The sequence below is a fragment of the Anolis carolinensis genome, chromosome 2 (assembly GCF_035594765.1).
Source record: "Anolis carolinensis isolate JA03-04 chromosome 2, rAnoCar3.1.pri, whole genome shotgun sequence".
Classification (NCBI taxonomy): domain Eukaryota; kingdom Metazoa; phylum Chordata; class Lepidosauria; order Squamata; family Dactyloidae; genus Anolis; species Anolis carolinensis.
The window spans coordinates 33,396,489-33,423,422 of NC_085842.1; the positions used below are offsets into that span (position 1 = coordinate 33,396,489).

The 26,934-nt window shown below is 41.1% G+C and overlaps 1 protein-coding gene across 6 annotated transcripts in view; it reads left to right on the forward strand.

Annotated features, from left to right (window-relative positions):
- The first annotated feature begins 3,267 nt into the window (after positions 1-3,267).
- Positions 3,268-26,934, forward strand: part of mtmr14 (myotubularin related protein 14) — a 96,747-nt gene continuing 73,080 nt past the window's right edge. Inside the window, exons 1-7 of one of the 6 annotated variants that reach the window (XM_008105550.3) lie at positions 3,268-3,596; positions 7,116-7,264; positions 21,142-21,250; positions 21,857-21,932; positions 23,056-23,116; positions 24,648-24,770; positions 25,730-25,803. In XM_008105550.3, coding sequence (XP_008103757.2) covers positions 3,312-3,596; positions 7,116-7,264; positions 21,142-21,250; positions 21,857-21,932; positions 23,056-23,116; positions 24,648-24,770; positions 25,730-25,803 — 877 coding nt within the window. In that variant the 5' untranslated portion in view covers positions 3,268-3,311. Of the gene's footprint in view, positions 3,597-7,115; positions 7,265-12,492; positions 12,644-21,138; positions 21,251-21,856; positions 21,933-23,055; positions 23,117-24,647; positions 24,771-25,729; positions 25,804-26,934 lie in introns of those variants that run through there. The other 5 variants (XM_062973737.1, XM_008105549.3, XM_008105551.3 and 2 more) reach the window with 5 other exon arrangements.

The following is a 26,934-nucleotide window of genomic DNA, read 5'->3' on the forward strand; positions in this document are numbered from 1 at the left end:
AGCCAAAGTGAAGGCCCCAGGGGCCAAACTGACCTGGACAATAGAATGCCAGGAAGCTTTCGAAGCCCTAAAAAAGCGTTTTACTGAGGAGCCTGTCCTACAGCACCCTGATATGTCTAAAGCCTTTGTATTACATTGCGATGCGTCAGACCGGGCATATGGGGCAGTTCTGCTACAGAAAGACGAGGGGGGGAACCTGAAGCCATGTGGCTATCTGTCAAAAAAGTTTAGCGATACAGAAAAAAACTGGCCGATTTGGGAGAGAGAAGCCTTAGCGATTCTAAAAGCACTAGAGTGCTGGAGACACTTTCTGGAAGGAAGTGGAACACCGTTTGAGGTGTGGACTGACCATAGAAATTTACAGTATCTAAGATCCCCTCGTAAACTATCAGCGAAGCAAATTAGATGGGCCCAATATTTCAGCCGTTTTGATTTCAGACTCAGATTCTTCCAGGGGAAACATAATATACTCGCTGACGCTCTCTCTCGGATGCCTCAGCACGGGGGAGGAATTCAGGAATCTGAAGGGAGTATTTTTCTTGATAAGCAATGGGGCCTGGCAGTACTAACTCGAACACAAGCGGCCAAAGAAAACAAACGTACTGCCATTTCCACGGGGGGAGGAGAAATATGGGAGGAAGAGTTGAAGCGAGCGTATGGAATGGACAAATGGTTACAAACAAACAAAGAAAAGGGAGAATTGTGTGGGGATTTGGTGTTTGTAAATAAGAAATTGTATATTCCTGAATGTTTAAGACGAGAAATGTTAAGGAAGTACCATGATAACAAGGGTGCGGGTCATCTAGGCCCCACCAGGACTATTAAACTGTTGGCCAAACAATGCTGGTGGCCCGGAATGAGGAAAGACGCCAGGGGATACGTCACGCAGTGTGAATTATGTGCAGAGGGAAAAACACCACCGGGGAAGCCCCAGGGGCTATTGCAGAAGGTGGTGGAGCCCATGAGGCCATGGGAATGCGTAGCCATGGATTTTGTAGGCGAACTACCCCCCAGCAGAGGCCACAGATACATTTGGACAATATTGGACCTATTCTCAAAACAGGCACACTTTGTGGCTCTGCCAAAACTCCCTTCAGCTGAAAAACTTGCTGATTTGTATGTGAAGCATGTATATCGCCTACATGGGTGTCCCGACAAGATAATTAGTGACCGGGGAGTCCAATTTACTGCAAAATTTTGGGGAAAATTCTTACAGCTGTTAGGAGCAGAAAGGAACCTGAGCTCGGCCTTTCATCCCGCGACCAACGGGGGGGTCGAACGTACCCAACAGACACTGTGCCAATTCTTAAGGATGTACACCAATTATAGACAGGATGATTGGGCGGACCTTCTTCCGTTTGCTGAGATGGCTTTTAACGGGGCCGTACATTCGGCCACAGGTCGTGCCCCATTCGAAATAGTATACGGACAGGAGGTGGCACCTTTCCCCAGGCTACCCGAGTGGAAGGAAGGGGAGGGCCAGACCGACGAGGAATGGCCGGCCAAAATCAAGCAAGGGTGGCAAACCGTGGTAGAGGCATTGCGGGAAACACAAAAGAAGTACAAGCTCTTTGCGGATCGTAGGCGCCGAGAGGGGGACAAATTGGGCGAAGGAGATCTGGTTTGGCTGAGCACAAAAAACCTGAAATTGGGGTTCCCATCCAAGAAATTGGCTCCACGCTATATAGGGCCATTCAGGGTAGCAAAAAGAATAAACGAAGTGACCTATGAGCTGAGGCTACCAAAGGACCTAGGAAAGGTACACCCGGTATTCCATTGCAGCCTGTTAAAAAAGTATAAAGGAACTCTGGACAGCGGAGAACAATAGTTGTGTTTAATCTTTTCCTTCCAGGACGAAGGGGAGGAGGACGCCATGTCAGAACCCTGCTACTAGAGCCTGGATGTGGCTCTGAGTTTCAGGGTCACTGACAGTGATAAGACACCTGCGTCCCAGGACTCGGAGGAGAAACGGCTGATGGACTTGGCGGGGAATTTGCGCGGGGTTTTACTGAGCGGGAAGAGACTGTTCAAATGAGGGGGAGGGTATATAAAGGAAGGTTGGCCGGAGCCTCCCATTCTTGGCTTTTCTGATGTTCATGTTTCCTACAGTAAAAGTTCCTGGTGATACCACAGAGAGTCTCGTGTGTTCATTCAGGAGCGGCTGTGGTGAGCTGACACTTCATATTATTACTAAATATCATTGCTATTGATTACAGCAGCCTGGGGGAGGCACCTTCCACTGAGCCCTGTCTTCTGCTGGTCCTTCTTCAACTCCCTGGACAGGAAGGGAGGGGGTTCAATCAGGGCCACCTAGCACCTCCAAACAAACGATTCCCCAGGGAGGAGGCAGCCAGGCTTTGAAGCTGCAAGGCCATTACATGCTAATCAAGGTGACTAATAACAGCATGTATACCTGACACACCAAGACTATTCAGTGTATTCCAGCTCACCAAACTAGGATTACAAGGCTATTCACCGCTAATCCACCTGGCCAACAAACAAATCCAAAAAACCACAGCAATGCGTGGCCAGGCACAGCTAGTATGATTACAGTAGAGTCTCACTTATCCAACACTCGCTTATCCAACGTTCTGGATTATCCAATGCATTTTTGTAATCAATGTTTTCAATATATCATGATATTTTGGTGCTAAATTCATAAATACAGTAATTACTACATAGTATCACTGTGTATTGAACTACTTTTTCTGTCAAATTTGTTGTATAACATGATGTTTTGGTGCTTAATTTGTAAAATCATAAACTAATTTGATGTTTAATAGGCTTTTCCTTAATGCCTCCTTATTATCCAACATATTCGCTTATCCAACGTTCTGCCGGCCCATTTATGTCGGATAAGTGAGACTCTACTGTATATGTGTCTGTGTCTGCATATATATGTGTATTCATATGTGTGTGTGTATATGGTATATATTATTTGTGCGTGTGTATATGTCTGTGTGCATATATATATATATATGTGTGAGTGTATTTATATATGTGTGTTTATATGTTTGTGTGTGTACATGGTATATGTCTGTGTCCATATATGATTATATAGGCATGATTATATAGGTGTGTGTATATATACCCATATCTCCAGTACTCGCAATCCTTCCCCCCGCCCCCCTCCTTACTCTTCCATCCTGCCATTGGCTATAAATAACCCGCAATCCCCAACGCTTTCGTCAGGCCTTCTTAGCCCCGCCCCTTCTGCGCTCTTTGCTTCTCCCTCGGAGCGGGCGGGGGTTTCTCTCTCTCTCTCTCTCTCTCGGGGAAGAAGGAGGTAGGTCAGGTCGCGTCGCGCTGTGATGACATCACCGCCGTCGCCTTCCGTTCCCGGAAGCGGAAGGAGACCGGGATGGGGAAGGCGTTGGCGCTGCTGGGGAAACAAGTGGCGGGCTCGGTCCCGTGAGCGCGGGGCGGCGATGGCCGGGGCCCGAGGCGGCTCCGCGTCGGTTCAGGCCGCCGGGGCCTTGGCGGAGCTGCTGCTGGAGTTCTCCCGGGCGCAGTACAAGGCCCGCGACGGCGGAGGAGGAGGAGGCCCCAAGGAAGCCCTTGTCGGCGGCAGCGGAGGGGCTGGAGGCAACGCCAAGGTGGGTTGTAGGCTTGAAGGCAGGCCGTGTGAAAGGCATCTAGAGGCAACAGTATGAGGCGGCAGCTAAAAAGGCCCAGGCGAGTCTGGGGTTAAAGTCTAGGCCAGGCTTGGGCGAGCTTGGACCCTCCAGGTGTTTTGGACTTCAACTCCCACCATTCCTAACAGCCTCAGGACCCAAGTTCGCCCAGGCCTGGCCTAGATCAAGGGAAGTCATCGTCCCACTCTGGTCAGACTTCACTGGGAATAAGACTCTGTCCAATCCTGGGCCCCATAGTTCAAGAAGGATATGGACATGATGGAAAGTGCCCAGAGAAGAGCAGCCAAAATGATCAAACCAAGCCGTTGGGACTGGTTGAGGGAACTGGGTCTGGAGAAGGGAAGGTTAAGAGGGGACATGATTGCCTTGTCAAAATATTTGAAAGGATGTCTTTTTGTACCTGTCATTGTTGTGTAGAAGAGGCGGTTCCAACAGGTGTTGTTTGTTCCTTGAGTGCATAACAAGCTCACCAGTTGGAATTCCTAGAATCATATTTCGAAAATACCACAAGGGCCGTTGTTGTTGTTGTTGTTGTTGTTGTTGTTGTTATATATTATATCCTGCTTTTTCTTTCCATATGGAGACCCAAAGTGGCTCACAACTAAAAGCATTTCAATACAACTTAAAATCTACAAATCTACAGATATTAAAACAGTATTAAACAACTGATATTAAAACCATAGAAGCATATTAAATCACATCACAGTATAGCTTTTAAACAAAGGACAATTACTGTCCCTAACAAACATGAACACTGTGCTGTCACAGCAACATAATGAGTTGGGGAAGTTCCTTGTTGTGTTGAGAGAAAGGGAATGCCAACCTCTGCAAAAACCAAAAAATACATATGCAGATGTAATAGAGAATTATGCTTGCATATGTCACTAACTGAATGCCAGCTTGTGTGTGTTACAGGACAAGCCAAGTTCACACATTTCCATCATTTTAGTAAGATCCAATCCTTTCATACAGGAACAAACATTCAAAGTACTTCCTTGGATGCAACCATTACAAAGAGCAATGATCACTCTGGCAACGTTAATCTTGGCAGCATAGACAGTTTAGAATGATTGTGGCTTTTACCACATCAATTGGCACTTCAATCATATGAGTTCCAGTTTGATGAGGCTCTAGAACACTTTGTTAGATCTCGTCAACTTATTTATTTTATTTATTTACAGTATTTATATTCCGCCCTTCTCACCCCGAAGGGGACTCAGGGCGGATCACATTATACACACATAGGGCAAACATTTAATGCCCATAAACACATCAAACAGAGTCTGAGACAGACAGATGCAGAGGCAATTTAACCTTCTTCTGAGGGGATGTTCGATTCTGGCCACAGGGGGGAGCAGCTGCTTCATCCACTCTGACGGCACTTCCTCATTCCAGGTCGTAAATTAGTTAAACTTGCCTCCCCACTTTATAAGTGGTACCTTATTTCCTACTTGATAGATGCAACTATCTTTCGGGTTGCTAGGTCAGCAACGAGCAGGGGCTATTTTTTATTTTTAATTGACGGGTGCTCACCCCGCCACGGGCTGGCCTTGAATTCATGACCTCATGGTCAGAGTGATTTATTGTAGCTGCTCAACAGCCTGTGCCACAGCCCGGCCCTTACAACTTCTTTGATTCCATAGCATTGAGCCATGCCAGTTAAAGTGGTGTTGAACTGCATTTGTTCTACAGTAGATGCATCACTGACTCCTCAGTGAAAATCCAAGCTGTTTTGTGTTGCATTTTAATTGACTTTCAGAGAGAAGGGTGCACTGTGGTTGTTAAACATGTCCACAACTAACAATGGCAGAAGAGATCTGTGTTACCAGTGACATATTAAACATGTTTTTGCAGACCAGGATTTGTCTCATCAAATGGGCCAAATGTTTTCCTTAGTTCAGTGGTTCTCAATCTGTGGGTCCCCAGATGTTTTGGCCTTCAACTCCCAGAAATCCTAACAGCTGGTAAACTGGCTGGGATTTCTGGGAGTTATAGGCCAAAACACCTGGCAACCCACAAGTTGAGAACCACTGCCTTAGTTGGTGGGTAGATTTTGGTTGCCGTGAGCAGTTTTTGCTCAGACGATGGGCAGGTAAGTGACACCTGTTTTCAGCAAAGCAGGTCACTATTATGACTGTATAATGTTTACTCTAATCTGGTTCAGTCTTTAAAAATGCACATGACTACAAAATCAGAAACATTAGAAAAAGGATAGGGGATTTGGGTGAAGAAGTTTTCTGTGAAGCAATAGGTATACAGTATTTGGTCAGAAATACCTAGTGCAAACATTATATTTGGTGGAAAATGTTCCGGGTATATGGCTTGTACAGATCTGCAGAGACTAAGTACTATAACATGTTGGATAATCTAATGCCAATGATGAGCACTTCTGGTGATGCATCTTCCCTGTATGTAGATTCCCAATCTGTATGCAATGAATGCAGAGCAGAAAGTTTTCAATGTTTTATTTTTCCATGAAAATTTTTGTACCGTATGTGCCTGTTTATACTTTTCCCTGTTTATCTGCACTATTGTACAATAAAGTTAGAAAGCCTAAATAAAAATTTCATATCTACTTTTTTCCTATGGAGACATTCACTGAGAAGCTCTGGTATCAGAGAGGCAGACTAACAAAACTTACCAAATCTTTTGCTTCTCAGGCGCAAGTAGTCAAGCTAAAATAAAATGCTTTTCATGTGCTCAAAGATACACATTTTTATTTTAGTGAAATGAGATGTTTGCCTAGTTGTACTGAATCACTTCTTTTCTCCATGTGAAATGGAGTTGAGCAGTAGTGCAGAAAACATCTAAGTGAAGATGGAGATATTACATTTAAATCTCACAAAGATAAAGTTAAACTGTTAATTTAAGATATATCAGAAACAGCTCTCTTTAGATACTTGACCTTTAAAAAGTATTCTTTCATTTCATAATTTTAAAAAAATGTATAGGATTGTACTAGCGTTAGCATACATTGGAAATGACTTGGAGGCACACAACTAATATGCCATTCTTTTTTACAGTGTCAGAAATATTCCAATAAAATAATTGCTAAATAAACATTTGAATTTGTTTGAGCATAATATTTCAACCAAACAGGCTAGATTAGATAACAATTGTAGCACTGGAAAAAAATCCCACTTCTGCTTTTTCTGGAAATTCCACATCGCTATAGTGTTCTGAATAATAAGCATTTCAAAGTCATGTTAGTTTGTCAAATCATGTAAATTGATAGATGTTGCCTGTGTGGAATGTTTTAGATATTTGATGTGGCAAAGATTTCCTTTATTCCAAATACTTATCTGCATAGAATGGGGAAATGTATCTTCTGTTTAATGCAAATAATTTCCCTTTTCTGTTGTACTGTGCTTGTACAATGGATCAGGATATTCCTTAGTACATATAAAACATCTAATTGTACATATAATTGCTGCAGTAGCTTTTTAACAGCTGTAATAACCTTTTCCATTATACATATAGGTAGATCGCATTGAAAAATGCTGCCTTGAGCTATTCAGCAGGGACTATTGCTACAGCCTAATCCACAACATGAATGGTGAAATCTGCAGCCACTATCCCCGGCTGATTGTCTTCTTAGAATATGAGAGCACCGATCAAGAAAGACATACGTGAGTTATGACTGTCTTTAGGCAGATCATGTCTGTTCCCTATTAAATGGTCTACTAAGTGCATTATATGTTCCGTTGTGGAGTGTCATTAGCAAGTCACCAAGAGTGTCCTCTGCATAAATATTTCCCCTCCTCATTTCCACAAGATGGTTAGGTTAATTGAAGTCACATGGAAACTTATAAGATCGATTTCCTGAGAGAAAGAGAGTAATTTTTCCTGTTGTCAACAGTTATACTGTCATTAATGTTTTAAACAGTTCAGGGTTGGAGATGTGTAACATGCCCTGCCATATATCAGAACAGGACGACTGGCTTTCAGACCGTGTGTGGGCAGGATAGATAGGTGAATATGTGCATTAGTGTCTGAATGATATAGTAGGGCTTTCCTAAAAATGGGTTTGAGATGTTACTATTTGGGCTTTGCTTTAAGTAGCAAAATGCCAGCTTTATGGATATTAAAGAGATATCTTTCATGCAACTAACTTGTCAAACAGCAATTATTTATTTGTAGACAATCCTCTTTCTTATATATGGACATTAACATGTGGTGCAGTGATGTTCTTCTCACTGTGTATGTGTGCCAGGAAATCACCTGTTTAGACTAAATTGCTGTTGCATTTGTATGTGAAGAATGGGATCAGTTCCTCAAATAAGTCCCAAACATCTTACTAGCTAAAACGGTTGCTTGGCCACTGCTTGTGGTACATTCAATGTTGTAAACAAAAAAGAACATGAATGATAACTTTTCTTCACACTGAGGAGAAGTTCTTATGGTGCAATCTTGTTTGCGTTTTATCTTAAATAAGTGCTACAGAGTTCAACAAACCCTACTGCCAGATGGGTTGCAGTTTTATTTGTAATTAGGAACTAACTTTTCAGTAACTTCAAGCAGACTAATGTGCATCACATATGCGTGCTATTTATGAGCTTTATAAAAAATTAGTTATGTGATTTTATTGTAGATGGTCTACTAAAGAGATAATTAGGTTGAATATTCTGCCCTTGTTTTCTTTTGTTCTGCTTTGAATCTTTCTAGGGATGCTTCATACAAGTTAGTTTCTGTACAGCAGTCCCTTTTATATAGAAACTGCACCATATATGAAATTGGTCCTTGATTGCCCTGTAAACCTACAACCTTATGGATGGAATGAGGCCTAGTTACACCTATACTTTCTAATCTCACAGTGTGTCTGCTGATAGGCCTGATGTTATACATCCATGAAAAATCTCCATGCTGCAGCTGTTTCCCTATTGAGATATTCAATCTAACCGAAATATATTCAGGACAGGCTCATGACTTGGGTAAGGATTGAAACCCAAGGCCTGTCTATTCCATTACTCAGTTCTCCACTACATTGCTCCATGAGTATACATGTGGGCCTTCTTCTGCTCTCTTTGACTTCATGCTTCAAGTACCTCTCTTCTTATTTTCCATATGTGCCTGGATAAATGTCAGTTATCTGCTTTTTCTTTCCCTTTCTGCCTCTGTTAATAAAGCAGTTATAGATATTCATGTGCAGCAGTGCACAGCTGTGCTTCCTCTTGGTGTGCTTATGAGTTGCAAGGTGCTTCCCGTGGGCTGTTGGCATGCCCTCTGTGCTTGAATAGCTTTTGTTGATACTTCTGTTTGGTGTTTTCACTTCATTTTTCTACAGAATAAAACAGTGCATCTCTAAGCTGAGAATTTAAATAGAACATGAAGGTAAAAAAAATATATGCAACAGAACCATGAAATATGGTGCCTGACTATGACTGTGGGTACATAATTAATCAGATATAACAGCAGGGATTTGTCTCCATACTTCCCACAAATCCAGCCAGAAGGGACTACAGCCTGAAAAGCTGGCCTTTCACTTTTCTGTCTTCTTCAGAATCCTACTGAGGATGTAGATGAGAGAAGATGAACAAAGTTGTTTTTAGTCAATATTTACAGGTGCCCTGTGTTTTGCTTCAGCCAGGAGGGCTGTGATGTTGTGGGGCCCAGCCTTGTGTTAGCCATGCTCCTTATAGCAGATACACTGACACATCCCTGATACTTTTGGGAAACTAACCAGCTTCAAATAATGAATTTTGGTCCTGGATTCTTTCCCTAAATCCCAGAGCTCCCATACAACAAATGCAACACTCCCAGTTTCTTCCACAAAAGCAACTAGGGGCAGGGTAAAGAGAGAGTATAAACACCAAGGAGCTTATCACAAGATGCAAGTAAATCATGACTGCAGCACCTTTGATTAGGACTTATCAGATGACACCATTTCTCTTCTGCTTTTCTGGTGCAAGACTGTTTGGAAAGTGTTTCTTTACAAATACAAAAGTCATTTAATGACCTTTACTGCTAACCAATCTGCTACAATTAATACAGAAATACAGTTCTGCTTTATTTGATGTTGGGTGGCCAGGTGGTGTTCTGTGAGGTGCTTGGGTGCCTTTGCTTACATCCTTGGACTGGGAAGCCTTGGTGTACCTCCAAAGTTCAAGCAAGAAGTAGAAGGCATAAAAAATTTACTTTGATTTCTTTTCAATTTGAGATGGCAAAGTAATTGAGAAACTTATAGACTTTTTTTTGTCTGGAGGAAAAAAAATCCACTCGCAAAAATTGATCCCATGCGCATCTTGTCTGAGAAGCCTAAAACTTTGCTCACTGTTTCTTGCCCATCCCTCCTTTTTCAGCTGGATCTAGCCCAGTTCTGGAATCTGTCTCTCTTCCTCTTCCACATATATATGCCTCAAAATGTAAGCGGAAAAGAGTTGTATAACTTAAAACCCACAATTATTTCATTATCCTGTCCTCTGCATCTTTTTATTATTTCCAGCTACAGATTTTATTAAACACTGGCAGAGGAAAGCTAGCAGCTATTTTAGCCTGACCTATCCTGAATCAGGAATCTCCCCCACCTACAAAGAAAAAAGGTAGAAGGATGGAAGGCCTGTTTTTCTATAACACTCTTTTTGCTTTTGTTATTTTGATTGTGGGCATCTATGCATGTGTCTGAGTGAGATTGACCAGGAACTGCTGCAAAAAGTGGTTCGTGGCTTCCATTAAAAAGAGAATAGAGTCTAATCAGGAAGTGGGGAAGTGATGGTAATCTTATGGAAAATGTCCAAATAAGCCAAAATTGGATAAGAGGTAGCGATAATATCTCAGACAAGGTATTGGGTGGACAGTCCTAGATCCTGTGCGTGGTAAGATTAAAATGAACATTTCAAGCCTGGAAAGCTTCTCAAGGTGTACAGGAGATTGTACAGGCAGTCCCTGAGTTAGAGACATCCAACTTGCATATGACATAGTTAAAAATGGGGTGAGATAACGGGGAATGAGGGAAATCTACCCCTAGGAAAGGAAATTCCTTGAAGAATTCTCATGGGACAAAGCTTTCTCACCAATCCTTGTTTCTATGACAAGCCAAAGTTTTCAAAATCTAGTTATCACAGGGACAGTAAATCTTCTGAACAAGGATACAGACAACTAAACAAACACCACAGGTGTGTTAACCCTTCCCTGAGTTACCTAAAAGTAATGTACCTGTTATGACTTGCATACAAATTCAGCTTAAGAACAACCTTACAGAACCTATCTTGTCTGTAACCCAGGGACTGCCTATATAATGTTTTCAGAAACCATGCCTTTTTTGCATGTTCAGGTGTGACAAAATTAGTATTCTGGATTAGTTTAATTGCCATACTTGAGAAATGGTTGAAGGAGTTCTGAACACCTATGAAGTGAGCATTGCATCTCTGATGGGCTTCATTGAATAAGTTGGCATTTGTTCCAGATTCTAAGGTAAGGAATGCAATAGTAATTTTGACACCTCCTCTGTTCTCAAAAAGAGTGCATAGGGTTCAACGAATGCTGTTTGTTTGGCCTGGAAGATTTGAAGCCATTTATGCTAGCTAGGGGATTTCCTGTCTATCTCGATTTGCAATCCAGATCCCTTTCAAAGTCTTTATTGCTTCATGGAAATACACAGTTCTCTTTTTTTGGAAAAAATTGAAGCAAAATAAGTATTGAGTAGTTCTGCCTTTTCATTGTAATCTTTTAGCATTTTGCCATCCTTATTGAACAGTAGCCACATTGTCTCTTTAGCAGTTGTCTTACCTCAAATGTATGTGAAAAATTCCTTGCTACTCTTTGCTGGCTCAATCAGTCTCTTCTGATTTTGAGCTGTAGTTTTTTTATACTATTCCTACGAGCTTGGCCTACACATCAGTACTTTTCCTTGATGATTTGTCATTGCATTTTGTATACATACTCCATTTCTTTTTCACTTTCTCATTGAGTTTACTACGTAGCCATGTTGGCTTTTTCAAAAGTTTCCCATATTTCTTCTTACATGAGACTATTTATGGATGTGCGTTTTCCAACTATTTCTTCAAAAACTCTGACCTTTGCTGGGTATCTTTTTTCCTTAACATATCTATCCATGGAATTCCACCCTGAATTTGTCAGAATCAAATTTTTTGAAATGTAAAAGCTGTGTTTACTTATGCTTCCTTTTTTACCTCGCCCCACAATTGCAAATTCTAATATTGCATAATCACTTTCCCCTAAAGTGTCAACTATTTTGATCCCAGGCACCAATTCCTTCTTTTTAGTTAGGATCAGCTTCAGGATTATTGGACCTCTTGTCCCTTAAATGTTTTAAATTGTTGAAGTAGGTAAGGCTCTAAGCATAAAGGCATCTTAATAATCCTGGTGTGTCAGGTTCAGGTTGGCTTCTTTGCTCTTCACGTCCAGTGTAAGTAAACTTCCATTGCACCATATACACTGGCTGTCTGACAGCAGACACTTGAAACCAGGATCAGGTTCTTGACAGGCCTCTAATGGTAGCTTTTTCAGTAATACTGAAGAATTTCAGCCACAGTTATTTTGATTTCAAAGCCGTTCAAATTGCATAAAAATTAGCTAGTGGATTTCTTCTTTCCTTCTCTTCAAAGTTGACCACTCATCTACAATTCCTTTCTGTTATATTAAACACAGTGGAGCATTGAATCTAGAGAGGATATGGTGAATATGGGAAAAGAAGGACAGCAGAAGTCATTTTGTAAGTTAAGCCTCATATCTGATTTGAAGAGTTAATTGCTGATTTTCTGATATTCTAGGTGTGGGGATGCTGGCATCCTTTTTTTCTAAACGAGGTGTCTAGTGACGTATTGGCTATACTGGTTTGGAATGACTAGAGTTGTAATGCTACACATCTCGTGGTCTAAATAACACTGTCTCCCCACAGGAATTAACTTTTAAGTTTTGACATGAACGGCCGTCAGCAAATCTGTGATGCTGGGACTTCGAGATGTCATTGGAGTGTAACTTCTAGTATCTCTCAACATTGCCTGTGCTACCTAGTGCTCATGAGATTTGCAACATGGTAACATCTGCAGGTCTGCATTATTTTCACTTCTACTCTTGAGGTTTCTGTGAACTGTCCTCTATAATAGTAAGAGAGAAGCCCTACATTTCATTCAATAGACATTGAATGAATGAGCACATTCCTCTTTTGAGGCTGACTTCATTATCAGAGAAAGGTTGTATCTACACTGTTGAATTAATACGGTCTGATATAACTTTAGCTGCTTTGGAATCATAGGAGTTGTAGTGTTGCAAGGTCTTTAGCTTTCTCTGCCAGTGAGTGATGATGCCTCACTAGACTCCCACTCCCAGGATACCATACCGTTGAGTCAGGACAGATAAAGTTGTAGCTATCTTCATTCTACAATGTAGATCAGAAGTGTAAAACTTGTGGCCCTCCAGATGTTATCCAAGTCCCAGAAGCCCTGACCAGCTTGTCCACTGGCCAGGAATTCTTGGATCTTAGGTCCAAAATACCTGAAAGGCTACAAGTTGGACATCACTGGTGTAGAGAAAAACAACAACCTTGTACAGTAATGCTGGATTGGTGGGTGGAGAGAAGCATAAAATTATGGGTTTTAGGGTTACTTCTGTTCTGCAGCCCAGAAATTAGCTTTGTGTGCTCAGATGTGACAAAGGACACCATTTTGTTGTCAGTGTTGCTGTAAAATTCAACTCCAGTCTGACTGGATTTTCTGTGTGGTATTAAAACATTCAACACCATATTTTGGCCCAGCTTTGGACTTACTTCATGCCTTCATTGAGTATGTATGTGTGAGTGAGCATTAGCGTGGGCATGTTTTGAATTCTTGCAATACTGTTAAAATAATTGGCCCATTAAGAAATAGCTGTTCTGTGTTAGCACTTAGTTTACCAGGTAAGATAGCTTTTTCACTGGACTGTGTTGCCAATTGGGTTATGAGAAATGCACGTAGTCCTAGAATGTTCTGCATCAATGGACATTAGCTAATGCTACTTGCTTGTCACTCATCCTTCAGGTTTTAAAAATGGGAAATGCTGTAACTTGATGTATTTTTCATAAGCTGGGGCTCAGGTTGCCATAGCAATCTCTGGCTTACAAAAAGCTTTTAGAAGTGCCTAGGAACTTTAATGGAATTGATGCAAAATCGTTGCACTTTAGGCACACTTCTCTGGAGGGCCATGACTCCGGTTTGATATAATAACAGCACTCCCCTCTATGTCTGAGGAAACCGCGTTTGTAAATTCAAAGTATTTCATTCTCTAGTGCTAGTCAGTGAATACATGCCTGTGTTTGTACGTTCTGGTCTGTGGAGGCAAGGTGACAAATGGAATATGCATTGTGTGAAGTGTTGTGTGATTGATATTATTATTTACACTGCACTGACATCTATGTTAAAAAAGAGACTTCCTTAGTCCCAATCTGCAGTCTTCCCTTTCTGGGAACAAATTTAACATGTTTTATTTTGCTTTCAAGTCCACTCCAACTTATAGCAACCCTAACATGAACTTATTTTTCCAATAGGATGTATGTTTCTGTTGTGATAGAATCTGCCTTGAGTGTTCCTTTCTGAAATGAAATTGTGAGAGCAGCACTCAGATGATAAAAATGTCCTTCTATAAATGCCCTGAAGGTACCAGGTCCCATCTCATCTTGGAAGCTCTTGTTGGCCCTTGAACGATGGGCCATCAAGAATACCAGGTGTCACACAATATCAGGTTTTGTACGCCATAGGGGTCACACTCAAGTTTCATTGAGGGCCACATCAGTCTCATGGTTGCCTTCAAAAGGCCATTAAATTCATGGGCAGTGCTGTTTAGTTTTTACTCAGTTTGATTATCTGCCATTTGGACTGGGGACAATGGGTACTGCAGCACAACAGCTCTTGTGACCCTGGAGTTGGAGAAAGATTCAAGGACATTTTAAAGTCAGACATCACGCCCACAAGAATTATATCTAAATTCAAGCCCCACTGTCCTGACTAAACAGAACAAACTATCACTACTCCCATCAGCTCTAGTCATGAGGTGTAATATTGTAGTCCAACATCTGGAGGGCCACATAATTGACATGGTGGAACAGATTTGGCCCACGAGCCTTGACATGTGTTGTAGCCTATATTTCAGAGGAATATGCCAACCTATCCCAACTAATTTTTCTAAGCTATTTTCCCAATGGAGGGGTTTAGCGTTGTGACTGTTGTTTCCATGGGGCTTTGTTTTGGGCGTCCCCAGGTCTCAGGTTGGAAGCACACATGTCTTTGTTGATGGTGCCCATCCATTTTTTCTTTGGCTATCCACATCGTTGTCATCCTGCAATTCCAAAAGGTAGTGCTGTTTGTGCTACTGATTATTGGTTCTCTTCTCATGACATGGCTGTACCACTGTAGTCTTGCTTCCTGCATTTTCTTGCTGATCGCTTTTATTCCTAGTCTTTGACGGATGTCATCATTTGGCACATGGTCAAGGAGTGTCAAGCCAAGTGTCCATTTCAGCATTTTCATTTCCATTGTGTTGAGGGCTTGTTCATTTGTTTCTTTGTTGCTGGCCAGCACTCTGTCCCGTAGAGGGCTACTGGGCGAACAAGTGTAGTGCAGATCTTAGCCTTGAGTTGTTCCGGCACTTTTGGGTCACACAGAATCCAAGTAGTTTGCTGCCATTTCAACTAGGCTGCATTTATTCATGACCTTGCGTCTGACATTGTGTCAGCATCTATGGAGACTAGTGACCATAGGTATTTAAACTGGGTGGCCTTCTTTAGTTCTTATCCATTAATTTTTTTTTCCAGTTTGAAGGCCTCATTCCAGATACTCTTGTTTTGGATATGTTCAGTTGAAGTCCATTTTCACTGAGTCTATCACTCCATGACTGCAGCTGTTGTTGGAGGGCTGCATGTTTTTGGTGGCCTAGTGCTATGTTATCTGCATATAGGAGTGTCCACTGACACATAGTCTGCAGATCTGCTGTATCAGTATCCATACAGAGTGTGAATAGTGATAGTGAGAGCGCTTGCCTTAAAAATCCCCTGTGAAATGCATGGGGTGGCCATATGTAGACAGGTGACTTGGAAGGCAGATATGTATGCAAGCTAACTTTCAGGAGAAGAGATTGTACACTTCTTTTGGCCCGCAAAATAGAGTAACCTTCCCTCCTTGCTTTTTGGAGGGGGGGCACTACCTGAAAGAATGGGCAGGATTAAGTGAGAAAACAAAGAATTAACAGATATGAGGATAGCCTGCTGCATATAAACCATATGAGGATTTAGTAAAACGTAGGGATATAGAGTTTTGGCAAAGTTTGTATGAGAATAGATGGTTTCAGGGATTCTCTGAGACTGTAGCAGTATAGGCTATATGCCAGAACACTTTATTTCAGCAAGCCAAGACTGTTTCAATGCAGTTGGGAGGTGTCTCTTTCAAGAGAGCTTGGCACTGAGTTGAGGCTTTGAGCCAGAAGCAGTGTCTGGGCGATGTTTGCCTGAGCTGAGCTTGCTGGGGATGACTCCCAAGTTTGTTTAGGGTTGCAGAAGAGAGTGCTTCATATCCCAGTAACATATTCAGAAGTACAGCCTGTTTAAGAGGAACTGGATTCAACTTGAACCTCATTAAGGAAATGAGGAGAGGGTGCAAGCAAGCCTTCTGATCTAACTTACAGAATAAGGTTGAAACGAGCAAGTTCTAATTGGCATCCCTTGGGAATGTTCTGCATCGCCCCATCTATCACTGCCTCCTACCTCTGCCTTCAGATAGTTCTCTTCTCCAAGCCACTCTTTCAACTGCTCCACCTTATTTTCCCTGTTCTACTTTCTTCTTTTCCCTCTTCTAATTTTGCATGTTCCTTTAAGAAACTATTTCCCGAGAAGAGATTTAATGACACTTGTGTTCTGTCACATAACCTAGGTTTGGGCAATGATATTTCAGTTAATTAAGCAAAGGGCAGAAGGAGCCCTAGACTCATGTCTTCTCAACTATTAAACTGAGAAGTTTTCAGTTCTTTTTTCATCCAAACCAGGCAACTATGTTGATCAAGTTTAAAACCAGATAGGGTATTTATCCAACCTCAAATCCTTGTATAAAAATTGACCTTGTTTTTAATCTGGAAACCATTGTTTACCAGTTTAGATGAAACAGGTAACTATAGATATGAAAATATTTTCTGACATCTTGTGAAGAACTGGTAAGGATGTTGGGGATTAAGGGTAGAGTCCCTGGGGAGAAAAGGCTCATTGTTAACATATAGTATGGCTGCCTAAATGTACTTTAATTAAACCAATTAAGTTCATATAATTTCTAATTCTATTCCTCCTACCTGTTTTCTCTCTATTCTGATTAAACACTTATTATGGGATAAAAAGATAGGTATGTACTCATAGTATGTCATTTTGGGACAATATGGTCAGATATGTCGTAAATGTCAATGCCAGGTATTCTGGGTTGAGATAGATTATCTAAATTCATTTTACCCTAGTTTGAAGCATGGTTGTGAATTAGAGGAAGCTTTTGCCATGTTGATGGATGATCTAATCTAGGAACAAGGCAAGACAGATGTTTCCCTATTGCTTATCACTGTAGCACATCTGAGGTTTTTAGCCTTCTCTGAGGGTCAAATCTAGGAGCTAATGGTGAGGACTCCTCATATCTTGACTCCTGGCCTATGATGTATGTCAGATTTCCAACCTCTAATACTTGCCCAACCTTCTCTAAAGCATCTCCTGTTATGAAAGAAAGGTCCACACTTCTGTGTCTGTAGCCAGGAATCCCTGTATCTGTTCTTATTCTCAGAAACTAAGGTGGCCATGTGTATATAAGTCAAAAAGAGTATATAGGGTAACATATTTTTTCATATACAAATTTAAATATGTAAATTCAAAGCCAGGGAATTGGCATGGGTGACCCTTGTAGTCTCTTCCAACTCTATGTAAAGGAAAAATTTATTTTATTTAGTTTGAAACACACTATATCTTGTCCTAGTTAGAAATGAACATAGTCAGAGGAGCTACCCAGTTTGTTTTCCATGTTCTAATTAATGACAACCTCAAGGTCCTATTCTATCCTCTCCGGTGGGTGGTTCCTTTTAAGCCAGACTGGACAGCACATCAGGTAGAGAACACCTAAAAACAGAGGAGAAGGGGGGGGATGTCTTTGGATTCCCAGATGTTTTGAGTGAACTCTTCGAAGCCTCAGTCAGCCTGACTCGGAAGTAAGGAGTTATTGGAGTTGTACTCTCAAATATATGGAGGACCGAGTCCTCCACCGTTGGAAGAGAAGCCTGTCCTTAGTACCTTAGAACAGCTCCTCACTTAACCCCCTGCTTCTTGAACTGTGGGTTCCTACCACAGTGGGGTTCTCTTAGTTCAGTGTTTGGGGGGGGGGGGGGGTCCACAAAATTTTGGTAACAATGAAAAGTTTCCGAATGCCACCTATTTACATTAATGTTAGCAACAGCATGCAGTGTTTATAGTGGACTCTGCATAAGATTTTTAATCAGTACTTCACAAAAAGGAAAATCAGTCTGTTTTGCAAACCATGCAAATACTGATTAGTTATCAGTAAATGCTTGATTTTTACACCTATTTTATATAAAATATAATTTTATATAAATTTTATTTTACATAAAATTTCTTAGGAGTTCCTAACTTGGTCTATTTATCAGAAATATAAACTGAATTTCAACTCTTTTATGCTTGGATGATGATGTTCACTACTTGAATACCAAGCTAGCTGTTCACCCTGATTTTTGATCTTATATTTTTTCGTATAGTTGATTGTAATTTACTTTGCTTTTTCAAATGGGATAGAGCAAGCTATTGAAGCTTGAATCAACATTGCTGTTTCAGACTCTGTTTGCCAGGCATGCATGTCAGTATGTATTTAGAAGATGAGGCTTGAGACAGTGATTTCTTTAGCTGGTAAATTTTGTAGGAGTTTTTTCGGCTTCCAAATGGGCCATCAGATTTTGCAGAAAAACAAGTGTTTTTAATGCTGTAATGAACAAACATAAAAGCCCTGGACTGAGGCCATGCAAACATTTAGGCCAGATCTCTGGATTCTCATGTGTCAGTGTTCTTAATTACAGCCATAATCAAAATGTTTGAAATATTCTCATCATGTGAAGCAAAGGTTTTCTTCTTGAAAGAATTGGTTGCATTGTTTTCTATCACAGTATAAAGTCTATAGGACGTCTAGAAATATGCAAGTTCAGAAGCGAGTAGTGGAGCATAGAATATGGCCTCTCACCCGGAATTTGGAATCTAATGCAGTATTCAAAAAGTATCTGCATTCCATCATTATATCTTCTTTTCTTACATGAACAATTTCTAAAACCAGAAAATTAGAGATGGCTTGTGGTAGATACTTAAGACCTGAAGGGAAGCTTGGTTGAAAGTTCCAATAAGATAGGAGGGGCTCATAATTATACATCCATATCTGCATGTGGGTAGGATCTGTATATACACTGTTTAAGAAAAATAAAATCAATGCCTGCAGACTTGCATATAATTTGTTCTGAAATTTTTATTACACAGTTTTAAATCCCAGGAGTGCCTGATCTCATTGAACCCCTGAGATTTTTAGAATTTCCCGTATGGCATCTCATTACCCTCTGTAAATAACTTGCCTGTTTATGGAGCTATCTGATTATCCCACTATATTGGTTGTTTTGAGGCTATTGATAAATGACGAAAGCTGTTTAAACTATATGCAGCAGCACTGTTATGAGTAATTTAATATTACTTCATTGCTGAGGTTCAGTTTGTATCATTTGAATGGATGTATTCTTGGAAGTTTTGAAAATCACTGATAATTTTAGGCAATCTGCATAGTAGAGAACAGGTAAGACAGGGAAGGCAAACGGATGCCCTTTAAGTGTCTTAGAATATTACTAGCAGAGCTACTGGCTGAGGCATATGTGCCTTGTAATCCAAAATATCTGAGTGATACCAGGTTGTAAATTGCAATTTTACTTCTTCAGTAAGAAGTCATTTACAAAATTGGCATTCACCATACTATATAAGCGCATGTTATCTAGTGGGTCATTCTGCTCTTTCAGAAACAGTTCTGAACAAAAGAATGGTATCCCACTGAGACTTTAGAGAGTCAAAGGAATAGAACATTTCATGGCTGGCAGTTCTGCATTCTTGTGCTCCTACACTGATCACATTTGCTTTTGAAAATAGGACAGGGCCTGGATACATTCATCCATTCCTAAACTTCCTTTTCTTTGCTATGCTAGTGATATCAGATCTAATCCATTCTAGGTTGAGTGAATTCTGCTCAAAAATATGACTCCAGGAGAAGCATTGTAGAAATTGATGGAGGTGGAGCTTGGAGACCTCTCAACTATGAAACACATTCAGTGGTCTTTCACCCGTCAAATTTTCCAGCTTCTTCTAAACCAATTACAAGGGTTCATTATGAGCATAGATTTGCTGATAGGAAGACAGTTTGTTCTGTTATTTTTTTTGGACTTCGTCACCCAGAGTGTGGCGCTCCAAGACTTCACTTCACTTCACTTTATTTCTTAATTAGTCGCTCTCCACCAGAGTGCTCCGAGCGACTTACAATTTAAAATATCATCCCACAATAGAAAACATTCATCATAAAAACATTCAACATAAAAACATTAAACCTAATACATTCAACAGTGACTATTTGGCAAATTAGATCTGATTTACTTAAATGCACAACCAAACAGCCAAGTCTTGAGCGCTTTTCCAAAAGGTCGCAACTCCGACATTACTCTAATATATGGAGGCAATGAGTTCCACAGAATTGGAGCATAGATCGAAAAGGCTCTACGCCTTGTGGCTTCCAGGCGTACCTCCCTTGGGCCCGGTACGTATAGGAGATTTTCCTGGGAGGATCAAGGTGACCACTGATGGGAAAAAGGAATGAGGCGGTCCCTAAGATATAATGGTCCTTGGCCATTTCGAGCTCTAAATGTCAGGATCAGTATCTTGTAAGAGATCCGATGTTCTATTGGTAGCCAATGCAGTTGTTTCAGAATCGGTGTAATATGGGATCTTATAGATGATCCCGCTAGCAGCCTGGCCGCCGCATTTTGGACCTGTTTTGGTTGCTCTTGAACTTTTCAGATTCCCTAGATTATTGTATTTTAACAAAACAGAAAGTGAGAGCTGTCTCTCTGGACACATGTAGGAGCACCAGTTCACCTTTTAACATAGCTTTTGGGCAATCCTTGGCTTCTGGAAGTCTTGGAAGCAATGCTGCTGTTGTCATCCCCCATCATATAATCTCTGCCACAGATAAAATATTTTCAGCAAAAAAAAAAAAGAGTCAAGAAACATTCTTCACAGCCATTAGGTTCACAAAATCGTTCCTTTCCTTGGTGAGGCGCTTTCTCCCCTTTCCAACCTCATAGGCTACCAGCCTCAAAGCCAAATGACAGAAACTGCCTGGCTGCTGCGAACTAACTGTGCCTTGGATATATGCCCAGATGGGAATATGTATGCAGTTGTAATATCTGGACAGTGCCTACCCCCTGCGTCCAGTCGGTACAGCTTCCAAATAAGAAATGGTTTTGTCTCCAGCAGATTTGAAAGTACTGTCCAAGTTGGCAAACTGCAAGACCTCATCCATCGCAGCAAAATGGCAAGGTGCAGGGGACGGTTTGTCTGCCCTGTCATCCTCTATAAGGGAAAGGTAAGGCTATTGCTATGGGCCTTGGGATTTTTCGTTGCTTGCTTTCTTCGTTGTTTGGGTATTTCATAATTCTCTTGGATTAATTACCAAGCAGCTTCAGTCCAAAAAAGGGGAGTAAAGTTATTGGCCTTTGTTTGTTGACTTTCAAGTAGCATCTGAAGCCATTGTATAAAGGCACACTCCTCTGCCAATGGTGGCTGGTCCAGTGGGAGAAATTGGCTGTCCTGTAACATGCAGGCTCATTTTGGCTTTGCTACAGAAGTTGAGCAAAATATGTGAATTGAAGAGCATCCTGCAGGGAGCAGTCTAATCCTCTTCATTAAGCATTTGAGGAAAGAAGGTTCAAAGAGCATGTTAATGAAACACACAGTTGATATTAGTTAAAAAGGAATGGCAAATAATGATGTAAAGTGGGAAGGAATTTTGGGGATATCTAGCAGAGAGCTTAGCACAGTGGTTGGGAATCAATGAGACCTGACCTGTGAGCAATGCACATGTTTATCTGCAGGCCACAGTTCAAAGTTATTCACTTAGAAAAGGGCCTTGTAAGAAAAACCGACTGCATAGTTTCCTTCTGCTTGATGGTCATTTTTTGTATCTCTGCAGCATATATGCCGATCAGCCACCCTGGCTGGCTGGGGGGAACTTTATGGGCGCACAGGATACAACTACATTTTCTCAGGTAAGAGAAGACAAGGGAGGGAAGAGCATTTTTCTCGGGTAATAGTAGCTGAAGGAGAAGAAGGATCATTGGGAGTAGGTGCCCACAGCAGACCTGAACTTGGATGTTGTTTTCAAGATCGTGATCAAGCTCTCATGGCCTGAAAAGGCAATCCTGGAGGATTCTATTTATTTAATAACTTATTTATTTATTTCATTTTTACCCCGCCTTTCTCACTCTGCAAGAGGACTCAAGGCAGCTTACAAACTCTGGCAAAATTCAGTGCCCTACTGGGATCAGAATGCATTGAGTAGACTATCCTGATCATCCAAAAGGATGCATTTTCTGTTAATGAAGTTGCATCTGAGCCACAGATTGCCATTGGCAACAGGTACAGGTTGAGCATCCCTTAACCTGAAATTTGGGATACTCCAAAATTGTCCACATGGATGGCTGAGAGAATGACATCTTGGCTTTCTGGTGATTCTGTGTACACAAATTTTGTCTCATGGGCACAATTATTGCAAGCATTATATATATAAAAACATGTCATCTCTGTGTATAAGATATACCATATATGGGACATACATAAATTTCATGTTTATACTTGGGTCCATTTCTAATATATTTCATTATGTATTTTATATGCAAATACAAGTACTGTATTTAAAAATCCTAAAGAATAAAAAATACTTCTGGTCCCATTCTGGAATTCTTAATTTGTAGCAGTTTATGGGTCAAATGCCATTGATAGTATCCTTCTGGTTACTTTTTTGAAGAAGTAGCATCTGTGAAATAAGGAGGCTGATGTGATTGGATTCATTTGCTGTACAGGTTTGTTGACCTAATATTTGTGAGACAGCATTCCTCATCAGCTCTAAACCATATTGTTAATGGTAATGAATGTTGGGTTTGTAATTCAATACTATTTGAAGGGCCACGGGTGTAGGTCTATTTCTGCTACATCCCTTTCACCAGCTTGTATTCCTGAACACATGAGCAGTCTGGAGCTCTCATGTATAGGAAAGCCCCTGACTAGTATTTGTGGAACGTATCTGATGTAATTCTGGTCAAGCAAACTAGTTGCCATAAAGTCCATGGTTGCTAACATGCTTTCCCCATATGTTTCATCCTTTTTCTGCAGGGGGCTCAGATGATGCCTGGGCAGATACAGAGGACCTGTCAGAAGAGGACTCCGCCTTCAGGTCTGTTGTTTCACATCTAGGAGGCTTGACAAAAGTCTTAAATTTCCTTAGAGTAGTGTTGGATATCATTTGACCATATTTGTAGCTCCTAAAATACCAACACATTTATTGGGCGGAAAATTAAAACTTCTGCTTCTGGAAGGTTTTAAGAGCAACTGCTCAGGTCTAGAACAAGACTACTATAATCTATATGTGTTATTGTGTTCCTCTCCACTTAAAAAACTCTGGAGCTGAACTTCAGGGCTTTAAGGAGAAAGGGATAAAAGTTGGGAGGACATAAGGCCTGGGACAGTTCCCTGAGATGGAAAATAAGCCTCATGGCATTCTGCAATTGTCTAATCCTGCTTTAGAGGATCTTCTCATTGTTGGCATGTTGGCAATTTATGAGATGCCTTTTTTGCCAACCTTGTGTTCCGGTTCTAGCAACAGTAAAAGCTGCACTTCTGCACTTCTTTCATTTGTGAGTGTTAAAGGTTTAGGAATCTGTGTTAGATGCCTTATAGGTGCTAATAGGGGCTAAATTTCCTTGAACCAAAATGGTGCTGAGCAAAGAAGATTTGGTTAGGGTAATTGGGTGGTAGAGCCAGGTGGAAGGCATGTGATGATGATGATGATGATGATGATAATAATAATTATTTATTTATAACCCGCTTCAATCTCCCCAAGGGGACTCAGAGCAGTTCACATGGGGACCAAGCCCGATCAACAGATAAAACAATACGACTACAGCATATATAATTAAAACAATAATAGTAAAATAGCATGAAGAAAATACATAGTGAGCATCAGGACTAAACGGTGGGGCTATTAAGAAATTACAGGGAAGACAGGCATGTGCAAAACTGCAAGATTCGGGAATAGGGTAAAGTGCTGAAGGTTAGGGCAGTAAATAGTTAAGACTGCATGAAAACGGACCTACTGTTTGAAAGCATGTTAAAACATCCAAGTCTTCAAATTTTTGTGGAATGTGTCCTGGGTGGGTGCTAATCTAATCTCCCTAGGGAGAGAGTTCCAGAGCCGGGGGGCCACCACTGAGAAGGCCCTCTCCCTTGTCCCCACCAGTCAGGTTCGTGACGGAGGCGGAAGCAAGAGAAGGGCCTCCCTGGTGGATCTAAGAGCTCACGCTGGTTTGTAGGGGGAGATACGGTCACGCAAGTAAGCAGGACCCAAGTTGTTTAGGGCTTTATAGATTATAACCTGCACTTTGAATTGGGACCAGTAAGTTATCGGCAGCCAGTGGCCGATAAAGATGGATTGAACATGTGGGTATTAATTATTCTGCCTATATGTTGGTGTTGTTTTAATTGGAAGAATCTATAGCCTTATTTTCTACTTGAGGCTCAGTCAAATGACGGGGCATTCTCATTTATCATGTCTTTATGTGTGACCACTAATAAAGTACTTCTCTGCTGCATGAGGTTAGGGGTTTGCTTTGGCATGTAAAACTCACCCTGTATCTTTGATTCACTTTTGCAGTGCTGTATAATTTTCTTTCTTGGGCAAAACCTAATAATCTTGTCTCACTTTTCAGAAATGCAGATTCTCAGCTGTTTGACAAGGTCCGAGGACATGACATCAAACTCTTACGCTATCTGTCTGTTGCATACATCTGTGACTTGATGGTAGAAAACAAGAAAGTGAAGTTTGGCTTGAAGTAAGTACAGATGTATGTGGGTTGTATATGCTCCACTTGACTGCAGTCATGTTCCATGCTAACAGTTCTTATGAGAATCACTATGGTGTGGTGATTACAGCATCCTTTCACCAGTCTGATGTCCTTCAAAAGTGTTGTGACTTTAGTACCCATTACAGCTATGGGACCTGTAGTCTCAGTTCATCTGGTTCACACCTAGTTGGTGAACACCTGGCGAAAGTATGGAATGATGATGATTATTTTTTATACACTCTCTCAGCCTTGAACTAACCCTTACATAAGAGCCCCATGATAGGTTCACCTCAGACTGTCATAATGCAGAAATAATTGATGTTACACAGCAACAACAATTGTTATTCTACATTCTGAGAAGATGATTTATACGAATTGAGAAATACATGAAATATAATTTTTCCTACCTATTGCAATATGATGGCTTACTTGACTTTAAAACTGTACTATAAGAACATTGTTTAGTTAGGAAGGGCTTTTTTAGAGAGCGCTTCCAAATTTTGGCAGGAAATAGCCTACCTAGTAATTATTTTTAGTTTCAGATGGCTGACTTCAGCAGTAAAAGGGAGATCCTTAGATTATGGCGTTTTGTATCCAGCAGGGCACAGCTTCTTATTAAAAAGGAACTACTGAACTTGATTAGACAATAAGAGCAATGGGTAATTTAGCAAGATCCTGCTTATGCTTTGAAGAAGGAATTCATGCTTAGGATCGTGGAACCCATTCTTTTGATTAAGATGGGTAGGGAAGATTTGGTCCTTCAAGTGTAGGGCCTAAAGTTCCCTGTCTGTTAAAAGATCTTGAATGTGGAACCATGCTCTAAACTTTAACACTTTGATGGATGAACTGTTGGGAATGAAATAGGAGAGAAAATTGGACCAAGTGAGATTAGCCTGCCTTTGACATCCAGGACCAAAAGCGTAATGCATTTCTCTTCTCTTCCTCAGTGTAACATCTTCCGAGAAGGTGGATAAAGCACAGCGCTATGCCGACTTTACTCTTCTTTCCATCCCATACCCAGGTATGGAGGGAATTTTCCAAGAAGAAAGGATGCTGATACTGCAGTTGGGAATGTCTCGTGGGAGTGAATATAGCAGCTTTGGTTGGCTTCTGCCATGATAGCGCTGGGCACCCTGCATGGAGCTCCCTCTTTCAAGACCATTTTTCATCCTCTTGGTTTGAAGGGAAAATCAAGCTTGGCGTCACAAATTCACTTGTGTTTATGGATGGATTGGTACAATTTTGTGAGTTTGCTAATGAAAGCTGCTTACTTAGCCTTAAGACAAAGCACAAGCAACCTCAAATGGGCTAATGAAAACAGTATTCCTTCTTGGTTTTGAGCATAACATGCTCTTTGTCAGAAACAAAAGTTGCCTTCCCCCATTGAAGAACGAGTTGTTCATCAACTAGAAAGGAAACACTAGCAGGGAGATTGCTTCCCACTCCCTGCCCAAGAGAATCCTTGGCTCCAACAGCTTACTGCCCTAGAGACTGGAGAGCAAAAGGCTTTTTCTGTCCTCCCACAGACTTGGGGCCTTTGGGAAGTTCTCCCATGCCTCCAAGGAATAGCATTGTACCAGTGGAGAGACCAACCTGGTCCATCCGTCTGCCACCGAAGAAGCAGAATGCAGGCAGTTTACTTCTCTTTCTATGTCATTAAGTATACACAGAATTGAAGGATGAAAGAGCTCACTGGTTCCTATCAATTGATGAAAGGAGTAAGGAATACTGGGGAGTATTCGAAATGGTTTAAAAATAAAAAAACAACCTAAGGTCTAAGCAAAAATCATGGTCATCATCATTATTATTATGTTGTTGAAGGCTTTCACGGCTGGAATCAATGGGTTGCTGTGAGTTTTCCAGGCTGTATAACCATGTTCCATAAACATTTTCTCTTGATGTTTCTCCTGCATCTATGGCAGGCATCCTCAGAGGTTGTGAGGTATGTTGGAAATTATGCAAGTGGGGTTTATATATCTATAGAATGTTCAGTGTGGGTGAAAGAACTCTTGTCTGTCTGAGGCATGTTTGAATGTTGCAGTTGGCCACCTTGATTAGCATTGAAAAGCCTTTCAGCTTCAAGGTTTGGCTGCTTACTACCTGGGGGAATCCTTTGTTGGTAGGTATTAACTGGACCACTCTAACAACTACC